The 14,056-nt window shown below is 34.4% G+C and overlaps 2 protein-coding genes across 2 annotated transcripts; one reads left to right on the top strand and one right to left on the bottom strand.

The window, feature by feature from the left end:
• Positions 1-236: 236 nt before the first annotated feature.
• Positions 237-5,615, bottom strand: LOC118438312. Its single transcript, XM_035858275.1, has 10 exons — positions 5,086-5,615; positions 2,191-4,996; positions 2,038-2,133; positions 1,794-1,954; positions 1,647-1,728; positions 1,416-1,575; positions 1,177-1,355; positions 948-1,107; positions 747-877; positions 237-674 (listed from the first exon to the last, which is right to left on the bottom strand). Exons 2-10 carry the CDS (start codon positions 2,203-2,205, stop codon positions 366-368), a joined length of 1,293 nt encoding a protein of 430 aa, XP_035714168.1. The 5' UTR covers positions 2,206-4,996; positions 5,086-5,615; the 3' UTR covers positions 237-365.
• A 250-nt stretch (positions 5,616-5,865) lies between these two features.
• Positions 5,866-8,814, top strand: LOC110857505 (probable serine/threonine-protein kinase MARK-A). The gene is made up of 2 exons (XM_022106093.2): positions 5,866-6,156; positions 6,317-8,814. Exon 2 carries the CDS (start codon positions 6,356-6,358, stop codon positions 8,081-8,083), a length of 1,728 nt encoding a protein of 575 aa, XP_021961785.1. The 5' UTR covers positions 5,866-6,156; positions 6,317-6,355; the 3' UTR covers positions 8,084-8,814.
• Positions 8,815-14,056: the final 5,242 nt, after the last annotated feature.

Genomic DNA, 14,056 nt, shown 5'->3' with positions numbered 1-14,056 from the left:
ACTCGGCTAAAAACTAAAAATTGAACGACATGCAATTAAAAAATGGTGACTTAATTGGTTAAAATTTACTCTCATTTTGATTGAAATTTGTTCATATTAATATTAATATTCATTATGTACTTTGACTAAAGTATACTCTTCAATTTATGAAAAATTGCACATAAATTGATTACTATACATTCTTTTGTTTATTAAACTTTGATTTATAAATACATTTCTTTAATTACAAATGGCATTCAAATTATAATTACTATATTAATTAAGCGCTTCATAAATGCTGACAAGTAATATTGATACAGATACTATCCCCATAACTACATAAATTCATAAACGTAGCAAGTTCAAATTTCATTAGTTAATCTTTCCTAATTGATTTGTGATGAGAGTGACAGAACGGATGAAGATGGGGATTTAATTTCGTTAATTTGAAAAACAGAGTGATCAAAAAACGCCCAAACACTTGAACATTCATTTGGAAATTTAAGTTGAAGGACGTAGAAAATTTTGAAGCAGATATCAACTGCTTTCACAAGGGATTCTGCTGGAATAAGACGCCTTTCAACCATAACGTAGGACTGCTGGATGTCAATATTCTTCAAAGTTCCTACGCAAACAACAAATGGCTGCTTCCTCGCGGATTCTGACAAGCGAAATTCTTCAAGGTCCTCGTTAGACTACAAATTTTATTAAAAAATTAAGGATAAAATACGCAATTTTTATTAAATCTCAATAAATTCTTTGCTTACATTAACAAATTGAAGAAAAAAATCAGAAGATTGGCCTCCAGTGATTTTTCGTCTCTTTTTGTTAGTTTTAGAATATGCAGATCTTGACAATAAATAGGGGAGCAGGATTAAAGATCCGGACTTAATTTGATCTGAAAAAATAAATAATTAAAATAATAAATGGAAATATGCTCGAGTTTATTATATACAATATTTTTTTACCATTTGACCATTCCACTAAGTTTATGGAAATTCCAATTTCGCCAGCGCTATTAATGTTTATTGTACTTGCGTATTTCCATATTTGATTTGAAATTAAACCCCACTTGTGAAGCATGATTTCACTTTTGCCCGGATGTCGAATATAAAAATCCTGGTCAATCTGAAAAGCAATAAATAATGAAACGCATTATTTAATCAATTAAAGTGTAATAAAAAATTTACAAGTCACCATTCCTGGTGTATCCAATAATCGTGGCCACTCAGAAAGCGTTACAGACAAGTTAGTCGATATGGATAACTCTTTTGACCTTAAGCGATAAGTCTGCGACATGTAATCTGCCACTTGATCCAAAGGAGTTGAACTGTAGCTGAGCCAAGATTTTTTTTCGTACTCATCCTCCGATGCACCTTAAATAATATTTTCCTTAGTAAAATAATACAAAATTTAAACTATTTTTAAACTATTACCCTCCGCCTCTGAACAATCTTCGATTTTGGATTTTCCAGATTTGCTAATCCCATGTTTTCTCCGCAAATGTTTCAACCTATCCTCAATTAATCCTGCCGCTGTAATTTTTTCCGTAGTATTTTTTGCGACAATGACCCTTGACTCTCTGTAAAACAGGTTCTATAAACAAATTATTATTAGATTATTTAGGGAGTATTACATAAATACATAAATGAATAATATCTAATTACGGCAATATCTCTCAGTTGTAAATTTAGGAAAAGTTGAGCTGCTACGCACTGAGCCAAATTTTTCTTGATGTCTTGGTGTGGGCTGAAAATATAAATATTAAACTACTATTGTTAACAGTAAAAAATCAGTACATAGAAATTGCTTACTAGTATGTATAATGCTTCACAAGATAGCTAACAATACGATGCTTGACTAAAGTTTTTATGTCGTAAGTGATGCTGTTTGACTCGGAAATTTTTGCCAGGGTTCGTCTTCCTTTCACGGTTCCTTTTTCTTCATCTGAATTTAATATAATTTGCTTTACGTCCTGAAATATGTACAGTTAAAATCGTTGTTTAATACCAAATTAATTGATAAATATACATTTAATGTAAAATTTAATTTGCTTACAAATAGTGGATTAAACTCTAGAAAGGAAATTTCGACAAGCGCCACATCGCCAGCTTGCACATGTTCCTTGCTTTCATCCTCAGAAATATTTTCTTTCTAAATTTAAAAATATTTTCAATATTTTGTATAAAATAATTAAGAATGGAACTTTACCAAAATATCATTCATCTTTCCTCCAAGTGCACACTGATCAGCCTCAGAAGTCTGTTTGCCTAACTAAATATTTACAACAAAATCTATAATGTAATAAAAATAAATATATCTAAATTCAAACTAATTCTATAGGACAACAAATAAGACCATGACCTTGAGGATCTTCTATGCTGTTAACAACGACTAATGGATACTCCAAATTTATTATTTCAATCCCAATTAATAACGGATCTTCAAACGATAAAATTTTAAACAAATGAGAAAAACTAAATTGCTCTTGACACTTTACCGGTCTCACAACTAAATAAACTTTCTCGTTATGAACTATACACATGCAAATTTGGCAAAACTGTAAAAATTTTGTGGTGTATTTCATAATGAAATACGTTTTAGGTTTTACTTTGGTGCCACAAGTGGTCACGGAGTCCGCACAAAGTACTTCGTCTGCCGCATTCAATGAAAGTTTAGAAAAATCAAACGATATTGTCAAATCCTTGAGTGCAATTCGGGTGGCATTTTCATAAGTTACACCTCCTACTAAATCACATCCCAATGAAAATGCCAGATTAAGTGCTATTCGGTCTGATACTGTTTTTGCTATATTTCTAAAATTGTAACAATTTTTCCCAATCGTTTTTGCTAGCAGGTGTTTTGCTTCAAAACGCATGCACCAATATTGTTTAAGAGGCCCTAGTTGCTCTATAGCATGAGCATAGTGCAACAAATGATGAAACTTTGGCGTTAAATTTTTTTGCGTTAAGTTTATGAATGCTTTGTGATGTTCTGAAATCAAATTATTTAGCAAATTGATTCCAGATCTGCTGATGTAAGGGGACATCAAGATACGCAATATTCTTCGAAGCTTAATAACTAAACCCCAATGCTTATCGTTCATGTTCAACTTATCACCGAAAATTGATGGAAAAATGAGGAAGAAATGAAGCATTTCTGATGCAGAGAAACAAGTTTTTTTGTCCCCGTCAACAAAACTGGAATCAATTTCTGGCAATTTTGACAAAGCGTGACAAATTACATTACAAATTACATTACATTACATTACATTACATACATTACATTACATTACATTACAAATTACATTTTTTTACATGATGCCGACAGCCGATGATTAATTTGACCAAGCGATAGAATGTTGTTATAACAAACATATTTTAGAAATAATTTTAACTCAATTATGCAAATCCCTTCTAAAATATCATGCATAATATCCGGTGCAAAATTTACCGGTTTGTTAAAATTTTACTACAGATTTATAAAAATCTAAATTTGAATAGAGAGCTATTGCATTTCTTTTGATAACTTGTGGCTTAAGAGACGATCAACGACGATCTGTTAAATTTACAGTTATTAATTTCACATTCATGTAAATATGTATAAGAGACGCTCTAAAATTATAGCGAGACTCCTCATTTGCATACTTGCATCTTTGAACTCTCCAAAAATATGTACCAAACTTAATTAACAGCCATGTCTTCTGGGGGATATAACTTGATTTTATTAATAATCGCCAGCTTTGGACGAACAACTCTCGTCTTCATCAGAGACATACATACAAAGATTTTGGAAATCACAATCTACGAAACTTAATGATTTTATACATAAATTAATTGTTTATTTAGTATATTACCATTAATAATACAAACTAAAATCTTAAGGTAGCGAATTTATATAAATAATTTGATCTACAGAACTACAGATTTTATGGCATTTTTTATAATGTGCATATATAAAGTTTATATATTATATTAATAATTAGATTATATTAGCACTTAAAATAAAATTATATGTAGTATACTGTTCCTAACAGTTGCCTACTAAATGTTGTCAATCTCTTCTCTAAATAGCTTCAATGCATTTTGTGCTGAAATTCGCTGTATTTTATTAAATTTAAGCATTTTTCGTAAAATGTTGAAATTTTTTCTGTGAATATTTTCAGCCTTGGAAATGTTAGAAAAATCTCCGCGTCTTGTATCGCATAAAATTCTGATTGCTTCATCGGTACATTTCCAGTCAAGAATTAAAATAAGGTATACCAAACCCAACGAATAGACATCTGTAGTTTCATCATAATTGTTTTCACCACGGTACATTTCCGGGCTTTGGAAATTTCTCACCCCAATTTCAATTGTATTATCCTGGTTTCCGTCTTGGATTGGCCTGGCCGTGGAGAAGTCTCCAATTTTTACTTGAAATGAGTCATTCGAGCAATTAACAAATATATTGGGTGGTGTCAAATTCCGATGTATAATTTTATTGGAATGAATGAAAGTTAATCCTTTAACGATTTGTACGATAAGGGTTTCTTCCAGGTTATCAATGTCACGCGTGCGGAACGGGTATTTCTCCATCCAACCGTCCAAGTTCATTTCGCAATATTCCATTTTAAGATACATTATCGTGTTTGAGGTGCTGTTGCCAACATCATTGTTAAACTTATCAGTAAAGTTATCAAAATTTTGACCTTTTTCTATTTCCAGTAAATCTTTAGATAATGGACCTTCAAACCAATACCTATCTAGAGTAACAAGATTATCACATTTGCCCAATTTCTTCATTACGTTCAACTCACGAAACAATTTTGTTATGTCGTCCATTCCGTTGAGGCGAGCAAATTCGTTGATTGAAAAAATTTTTAATGCATAATCCTTAAATTTTCCATCCGTGATTTTATGTACAGAGCTAAACTTGCCAGGAGTTAGTTCTTCAACGAGACATAGATCCATTGCATATAAATACTTTCTTAACCATTCATCCTTGGGGGGATTTTGAACCAGGAGCTGGATTTGATCTACAAAGAACATTAATTATTTGAAATTCATTAGAAAATTGGGTTGCATAACTGTTCACGTGAGCAATTATTTTCTAAAATAAACTCACCAACAATGTTATCAAGGTTGGCACTTCGAAAGATATTTATTAAGTTTTGAAGGGTCGCGTCCTTCCCATTATGTGATACCCATTGATATAGCATAGTGTGGAAGTAATCGTTTGACGTAATGACACCCATCTGGTATTTATTTCTTAGTTGAACTTGAAATGGAAAGTTCAGTCCTAACATATCCATGAAGGAACTGCTGGAGTTAAAAAGTACTGGATCCTGGACTAATATTCTTATTATATTGTTAATCTCTTGAAAATCCATTTTCAAAATTAGTCAATTACTTTGGTAACACACACACTTGTATAATTGCAACTTAAAATTATCCACAACGACAGCAAAATGAGTTTATTATGAGAATATGATAAGTGTTAAAAATGATAACGGTCTCCTGCGTACTAGATGATAAAATCCGGATAATACAACTTGTTTAAACATGATTCAGTTATACAAAGCTGGTACAATGGAAATGATTCTTGATATCCACTCCTACTTTATACTTATCAGAGCATGGCTTTGCAACGTTATGTATGATTTCGCTGTAATGCTATCTTACATGACAAGTCAAATTCCAGAAGGGGATTATGCACTCATCGGATTCTTAAATAAAGTTTAGTAAATTTCTTGTTTTAAACAAGACAAAAGTTTATGAAATTTAATATATGATATTTATTATGTAACAAAAATATGTGTTACCAAAAAGCTTAACGTATGGTATGATTGGTTCATATATATAAATATTACAAATGTTAATAAATTTGCACATGGCGCCAGAATGGTGAAATTCCAGACGGGTGATTAAAACGTATATTCAACAAGGGTATAACACCTGAAGTAATGAAGGCGTGCTAAATGCGTATATGCAACGCTATATGATCCCAGGGGGCTTAACAAGGGGTTGATTCAGCGAGGTGAATATCGTCGTCAATGACTACGACTCTCTTGCGCACTACCCTATCAAATGCTAATTTATATATTGGTAATCAAAGTGAGCAGGAAAAAAAGTTGTATAGAAGATAATTCACATCAACCCGAATAAAAACGATAAAAAACAACTCCATTATTGACAGGTAAGGTATAAAATTGCATAATTCTGGAATTTGTAACTGCGATTTACCAAACTTTGGCTGAACTAACCAAATTGTTCAATAATATTCGAATCCGGCAAAAATTAATACTCACAATCAATGCTTAAATTATTTGAGTCATTTATTTATGTCATTTTAACAGAACAAAAACTTCACAATAAACCTAAACATTGCTGGTTTCATGGCTTCTAATTGGGGGAAGGAGATAGAGACTCTGCCACCAGCCTGGGTAAATTGTATAAGTGGGGGGGAAGTAATTGGAAGCGGAGGATATGGATTCGTCAAGAAATGTAAATTGAATACCGAACATGGAGACAATCAAACAGAATTTGCTATTAAGTTAACCTTTCCACAAACACGGGATAGAACGTCTCCAGAATTCAAGCAATATTTAGATGAACCAGGGATGGCCATGGCGTTAGACCATCCTAACATTATAAAAACTTACGATTACAATGATCAACAGCAACTCAAAAAGGATGATGTTACTCTTATATTAAAAGGAGCAAATTTGGATCGTTTAATTGCTAGATTTAAATCAGACCATGATCAAATTCCTGTTATACTAACAAAAATGGAACTTTGCGGCCCATCTTTACAGGAGTGGTTGGACAAGCAAGATCTTGTGGGCGAGACCCTTAGCACCCACCAAGTTGGAATAGTTGAAGGATTAATATCAGCAGTTGAATACCTTCATAAAGAAAAAATTTGTCATAGAGATATTAATCCGGATAATATTTGTTTCTCTTGGAATGCATTGCCAGATAAATTATGTTGTCTCCCGATAAAACTGATAGATTTCGGAATTTCTTGTAAGGTGAAAGATAGTGAAGTATCGCATACAAATGAAAAGCGTGGCACCCAGTTTTACATAGCACCGGAGGTTTATAACGATGGTAAATACGATTTACGATCTGATATTTACTCACTTGGTTTTGTATTTTGGGAGGTCTTGCAATACTTTAATGAATCAAGTAAAGAAAAAAATTTCGGTAATCTTACAGCTGAAAACCATACTATTTTAATTGAAGATCACAGTGTTTTTATACATGCACAAAAGATAATCTCAAGTATGATACAGACAGAAGTTTCACATCGAATAAGCACAATGGAACAAGTGAGATTTGAGAAAACAGGAAATAAAAAATCATATACTGCCAGTAATAGCGAAGAATTGAAACATTTTTTGGAATTTGGGTGTCAAGATGGTGACGAGATTAAGTTGTGTACAGGTAGCTTCGAGGGGCAGTTCCACGTTAAGATGGCAAATGTTAGTATCATGGGATGCGAGAAAGTATTAGGCAGCTCAAAGTTGGTCGGAATTAATTCATGTATTAAAATTAGTAGTGGATTATGTACATTGTCCAATATTGTGTTTGATGGTGGTGAGAAAACAATGTTAGAAATTGATGGGGACGGGAATAATTTTAATTCACTTGAATTTATTGATGCACAGAATGGGATTCGGTGTAATGGAAACAAAAATGAATTTCACAACGTAACTTTTATCCGAGTACACGATGTAGGAATGACAGTCACTGGAAATTGTAATAAGTGTAATTATTTCAATATAAAGGATGCTAGATGTGGCTTCATAGTGCGTGGCAAAACACACGAATTTAATAACGTGTCATTTAGTAGAGACGAAAATCGAATAGATAATTTAATCGGTTTTGAGTTTAAACGAGGTGAAGAACATTCCGTTCATAGATTAACGGTCACAAATTTATTAAAAGAAAATAAATCGGGCATAGGAATAAAATTGTCACGAGTAACCAAATCAGTTAAAATAAGTCATAGCAATTTCCATGTGGCTGAGGATCACGGTGAAAATAATAATCATGAATACCCTCAATCAGAAGGTTTGCTGGTTTTCCCAAAGAAGGGAATTAGGCAAAAGATAAATTAGTTATAATTTATTAGTTCAATCCACACATGTCAATCCACATAGTTCAATCCACATATGTCTACTTGTGCAAATCACAGCAGCCTTTATTCACGTGTTGATAGATATCAGTTTACAACCTGCTTTCAAATCCATGACATAATAATCTATAAAAATATGAAGCTGTCAACTAACCTAAATCACTATAAATAAACGATACTATAAATTGTAAGGTACTCTCTGTTCATTATAGCCGTAGAGTCCGCAGCTCTTGGAACAGTTGAGTTCTCGGTCGTTCGGGTATTTTCATTCAGAATTAAATAAATATTTTTTACCAAATTAATACGAATTTGGTTTTAAACTTACACAATAATATGCAATTTCTGATCAATTGGAGTAGGAAAAATGCGTAGAATTATGGAATTACTGCGTAAAAATAAATAATTGTGAAATCCGTGTTTAATATTAGTCAGAACATGACATTTGTAGTTATTTTTGAACATTATTAAGTAAAAAATATTGCATGGGTTTGAAGTCAGTAAACACTGTTCAATCAAATATGTATTTAATTCTGAATTAAAATACTCGAACGACCGAGAACTCAACTGTTCCAAGAGCTGAGGACTCTACGGCTATAATGAACAGAGAGTACATAATTTTAATAAAAGGTTTTCAATAAAAGTAGAAAATGTTTGCTCTCTAATCAACAATTTTGCTTCCACACGATTCAATAAAAATGTAAGACATGTTCCAATCTTTCGGGAAACTGTTTCAAAGTTTGATTGCACGATAATTTATACTTTTTGGGGCCTAGGAGTGAGAATTGTGAGTGGCAATGTTTAGGCTTGAATTCTGTCTACTTAATGAACAACCATGTACAGTAGCTACAATAAGTTAGGCTATGGTATGAACGTGGTTTGTTCAGGTCCCTTTATTTTGTTCAAGTTAAGCTACCAAATACATATATTACATGTATTTTGAAGGAAATTTATCAAGGAATCCGAATATGATAACGATTTTCCAAAATCTCAAAAACTGACTGCACAATTTTGGGAGGGAGCGGGAAATCTGTGAATCGGATGCCAAAAAAGTTAGCATATGGTTGTGGTTTTTGATCTGCTATTTTGTAAAATCATAACCTAATAACGTGTTGGTCCTCCCATAGCTTCAATCACTGCTTGTATACGTCGTGGCATGGAGTCCACTAATTTCTTGGTAAAATCTTGGTCAAGATATTCCCATGCTTCTGCCAGGATCCGTTTTAAGTGTTACTTGTTGCTAGGATTCCGATTAGCAATTTTTCTCTATAATTCTGCCCACAAATGTTGTGTGTGATTAAGACCTGATGACTGGGCAGCCCATGGAAGAACTTTTATTTCATTTTTGGCGAACCATTCCTTGGTGGTTTTGGCGGTACGTTTGGGATCGTTGTCCTATTGAAAGAAACAGTCCCTCTAATTCTTAATTTCCGGACTGATGGAAGTAAATTCTTCTGTAGGATGGATTGGTAGACATCCTTGTTCATAATGCCGTCAATGAAATGCAATTTTCCTACACCATTTGTACTCATTGACCCCCATGCCATAATAGAACCACCTCCGTGTTTGATGGTTTTTCTTAGGCAGTTGGGCTTAAGACTTTCGCCGACCTTACATGAGACTGTGGTCACACCGTCGGTCACGAACATGTTGAACTTGCTTTCATCAGTCCATAGAACAGTTTTCAATCATCAGTGGTACACGCTGGGTGATCTTTGGCCCACTGAAGCCGCTTAAGTTATTGCGCTTGGAGATGAAAGGTTTCTTCCGCGCGACTGCACCCTTATAACCTTTTTCTTTGATGAGATTTCGGACTGTTTGGTTAGAAATGGAGACCCCGTGTTGGCTTTGAATTTCTGCAATTTGTCGATCAATCCGCGGAGTCGTCTTCCTCTTACGTCCGGTTCGCCGTTTATTTGCCACAGATCCTGTTGATATCCATTTGTGGATTATTCTTTGAGTAGCTGGCACCATGAATTTTGAATTCTGAAAGATTTTTATGTATCCGAGACCCTTCTGATGCAAGGAAATAATTTTCCCCCGTTGCTCCAGCGATAACTCGTTTCCTCGCATTTTCACCTTGATTTTAGTTTCACAAAATGAATTATTCGTTTAGCTGGTAGTTGTATTACAGCATATATAGTTGGAAATTAACTTACCAAGAAAATATAATGGAGGAAAATCTAAGAATTCAACTCCACATTCAAAAATCCTTAACCATATGCTAACTTTTTTTGCCTCGGATTCACAGATTTCCCGCTCCCTCCGAAAATTGTGCAGCCAGTTTTAGAGATTTTGGAAAATGGCCAACATATTTCGATTCCTTGATAAATTTCCTTCAAAATACATGTAACATATGTATTTGGTAGCTTAACTTGAACAAAATAAAGGGACCTGAACAAACCACGTTCATACCATAGCCTAACTTATTGTAGCTACTGTACGTGAGAGTTCACGAAAAGCGTATTTGTATAGGAAAAAATCACAAATATTCCGTAGTAAGAATGATGAAGTTTTGTTAACAGGTCATTATATTTTCTGTGTTTTTTGTGTATTTAAGATTAGTTGTTTAATAATATGTAATATGTATGAACTTATGTAGAAAATAAATCCTTTCGACAAGATTCAAATGGTAAATTAAAAATTGTATACATATTAAGTGTCCGTCATTAAATTACTGTAAAATATTTACACAAAAACCTACAGTGCAGACTCCATATAGCCCGAGTCAGGGCTAGGACAGGAATTTCTCAATCCGACTATTTTATAGTCTCCCAACAACATTTTACACAACATTATGCTTCAATTAGAAGTCATTACTAACCTTCATGCCAAATTTGGAAATTTTTTAAAAAAATTACTCGACTATAAATTGTTTATTAATTAGCAAAAGTTTTTTGTACCTGGTGGTCCCCAATTTTTTATTTTTTCTTATCAAGGTGTTTGCATATAGGTGTCCTGTTGAATTTGAACGATAGTGTATGTATGTACATGCCAAATTTCACCTAAATTAGATTATTTAAAAAATCCGTATGTCTCACCCACTAGGGTCCCTCCAAATAAAAATTTTCGCAATTTTACTTCATATTTTCTCATTGCAAGCTATTACCAACCTATATACTTAATTTCAGCTTAATTGGACGATTTTAAAAATCGGTGTGGGTCACACAATAAGGGCCAACCAAATAAAAATTTTCAATTTTACTTCATATTCTTGCATTAGAAGCCATTAGTTACCTACAGTCAGCAAAAATCTAGATCGTACCTTTACGTTTTTTAAAATTCGATATGATGTCGTACACGTAGACCTTTGAAACTCTGCAGGCATTTGAAATAACTAACTGGGACCTAATTCCGCGTCGCAGATTTTTAAGGTCACCGACAGGTCACAGGTCAGAATTTTTTGAAAAATAAAAAAAACGTGCAAAAAATAAAACTCTCCGGATAATTTTTTTTCGACTTCCTAATATTTTTTATGGAATGCGGCAAGGCCTCCGAAGAAAAACAAGCTATTGTATGACCGTGTACGATTTTTTTGACGCCCACAGGAATTTTTCGCCCAGGACAGGTTGAAGGGCCAAAAATCGCGACCTTGGCGAAATTTGAAAAATTGATATACACAAAATCATACCTACGCCAAATATATGCTTTTGTAAAAAATTCTGACCTGTGACCTGTCGGTGACCTTAAAAATCTGCGACGCGGAATTAGGTCCCAGTTAGTTATTTCAAATGCCTGCAGAGTTTCAAAGGTCTACGTGTACGACATCATATCGAATTTTAAAAAAACGTAAAGGTACGATCTAGATTTTTGCTGACTGTATGTACCAAATTTAAGCTTTCTACGACAATTTCGAAATCTCTGTGTGTAAGACCCCCACCACCTACATGACCCCCACCGGTCAACCAGTGGACCGATTTGGCTCATCTTCGAACTCGAGTCCCAACTTTGTCCATACAACATGTGTGCCAAATTTCAAGTCGATCCGCTAAGTTTGAAGAGAGTTATCGTGCGGACGGACGGACGGACGGACGGACATGACGTTTCCACAAGCCCTAACTCGGGCTAAAAACCGTGTCTTATAATATTACTAACCTAACCTAACCCAACGGAGTAGGAAGTCCGAGGTTGTCAGTGGCCGATTTTGATGCCCTTTGGATATAGTACTCTACGAGATAAGAAAAAGTGAAGGAGGGCTAAGTTCCATGGACACCCCCACCGGAGATATTTAACCTCAAAGTTTCTAAATTTCCCCATTGCACAATGGGCCCGGGGATTTAAATTATAGCCATAAATGACATTCAATTTAAGGATGGGTACGACTGGGCCTAAAATAGCTATAGTGACCTCGGATTGCACAAGATCGGAATTCGCCTCATACTTCAATCAGGGGAGCGCGCGGGAAATATTTATTAGGTTGTTAAACCTGTCGCCGATTTCAAAATCGGTGACTCCGAATTATTACTAATTACTAATGATTTAATGGATTTTAAGGTTTCAAAGTCTTCGGGGCATATCCAGGGTATTCCGACCCCGGGTTTTACTGGGTTGGGGTTTTACTGGGTTTTACTAGGTCGTAAATGAGTAAAACCCAGCGGGTTTTACTATGTTATAGGGGTTTTACTTGGGTTTTAACGGGTTTTACTCGGGTTTTATTGGGTTTTACCTCGAATTTGCAAAGATAAATCAAGAGATTCAATTTCCAAGTCTTGAATTTAGTCCTATGACCTGATTTCTATATTTACTTTCGACTTTTTGTTACGATCGAAAATTCTCAATCTTCAACGTAACCTCCAGTTTAATCATGTTAGTGTTGTTCGGGTGTTACAGACGGTTTGGATCGAAGTTTCAGAGTAAATCTTGCTAGAATAAATAAATTAGTTAAATTAATGTATTCTATTCATTAATTTTACAAATTAATGTAACATTGTTAATTTTACTAGTTTACCCCAAACATTGAGTAAAACCCAGTAAAACCCAGTAAAACCCGTAAAACCCCAAAAACCCAGTAAAACCCAGTAAAACCCCTGGTTAGTGGTATTGAAGGTAAAACCCCGGGTTTTTCCAAACCCTGGGCATATCGAAATTAATAAATTAATGTGTGACAACAATTATCTTACACACTGTATATTGTGTTGGTTTGGAATGAAGTGAGCATAACCCAATTAATTAATTTAAGCCAATAATACAGTGAAATGTGAATGAATACGTATGTATTTGTCCTCACAGTGGATTTATAATACACTAGCACTAGCGAATACCCCCGTCTTGTACCAGTCAAATGTGCAATACACATTACATATGTCTACCTAGTTATTTCATAATGGGTGTGAGTAGCGCGTAGTTCAAAAACCTGATAAGCAATAATTAAACGATAAGTTGTAAACAATTCCATAACTCAATACCTTGAAAACGTATATCTTCATTTTTATCAATTCGGTCAACTTTAGGAGATATAGGACTTGGAAAGGGAGCGGGCAGCAATAATTTTTCACTTTCACCAAAGCAAAAAAAATTCCGAAATTGTAAAGGCTATGAAAACCTCAAAAGTCAATTTTATATTGGTTGCTCGAAAAATTACAAGATTCCTATAGACAGGGTCTACCAAAGTACGTCCAAGTTCCCGTCGTCCGAGGTCAAAGAGGACACCGAGCATGTTGAAAGCGCGGAAGGCGAGAATAAGAAGAAATCCACGCCGCCGCCAAGGAAAGTTGGCTCTACAAATGAAGGTTTCGAAATCGACGATGACCAGACCCCTAAAGTTGGACCTTGGTATGAAGGCTCTAAAACGTGGCAAATGCCACATGTTAACAATTCCCCAAAAGGAAGCTAGGGTCAAAAAATGCAAAGCGCTCCTCTAGCGGTACGGAGAAAAAAAAGACGTCTTCCATCCTCTTTACGGATGAGGATACCTTCTACACGGATGAGTATTTTAATAAACAAAATGGCCCAATCTATG

The sequence above is a fragment of the Folsomia candida genome, unplaced genomic scaffold (genome assembly GCF_002217175.1).
Source record: "Folsomia candida strain VU population unplaced genomic scaffold, ASM221717v1 Fcan01_Sc019, whole genome shotgun sequence".
Taxonomy (NCBI): domain Eukaryota; kingdom Metazoa; phylum Arthropoda; class Collembola; order Entomobryomorpha; family Isotomidae; genus Folsomia; species Folsomia candida.
The sequence above is the reverse complement of the archived record's forward strand: the minus strand, read 5'-3'. Positions and strand labels throughout refer to the sequence as shown.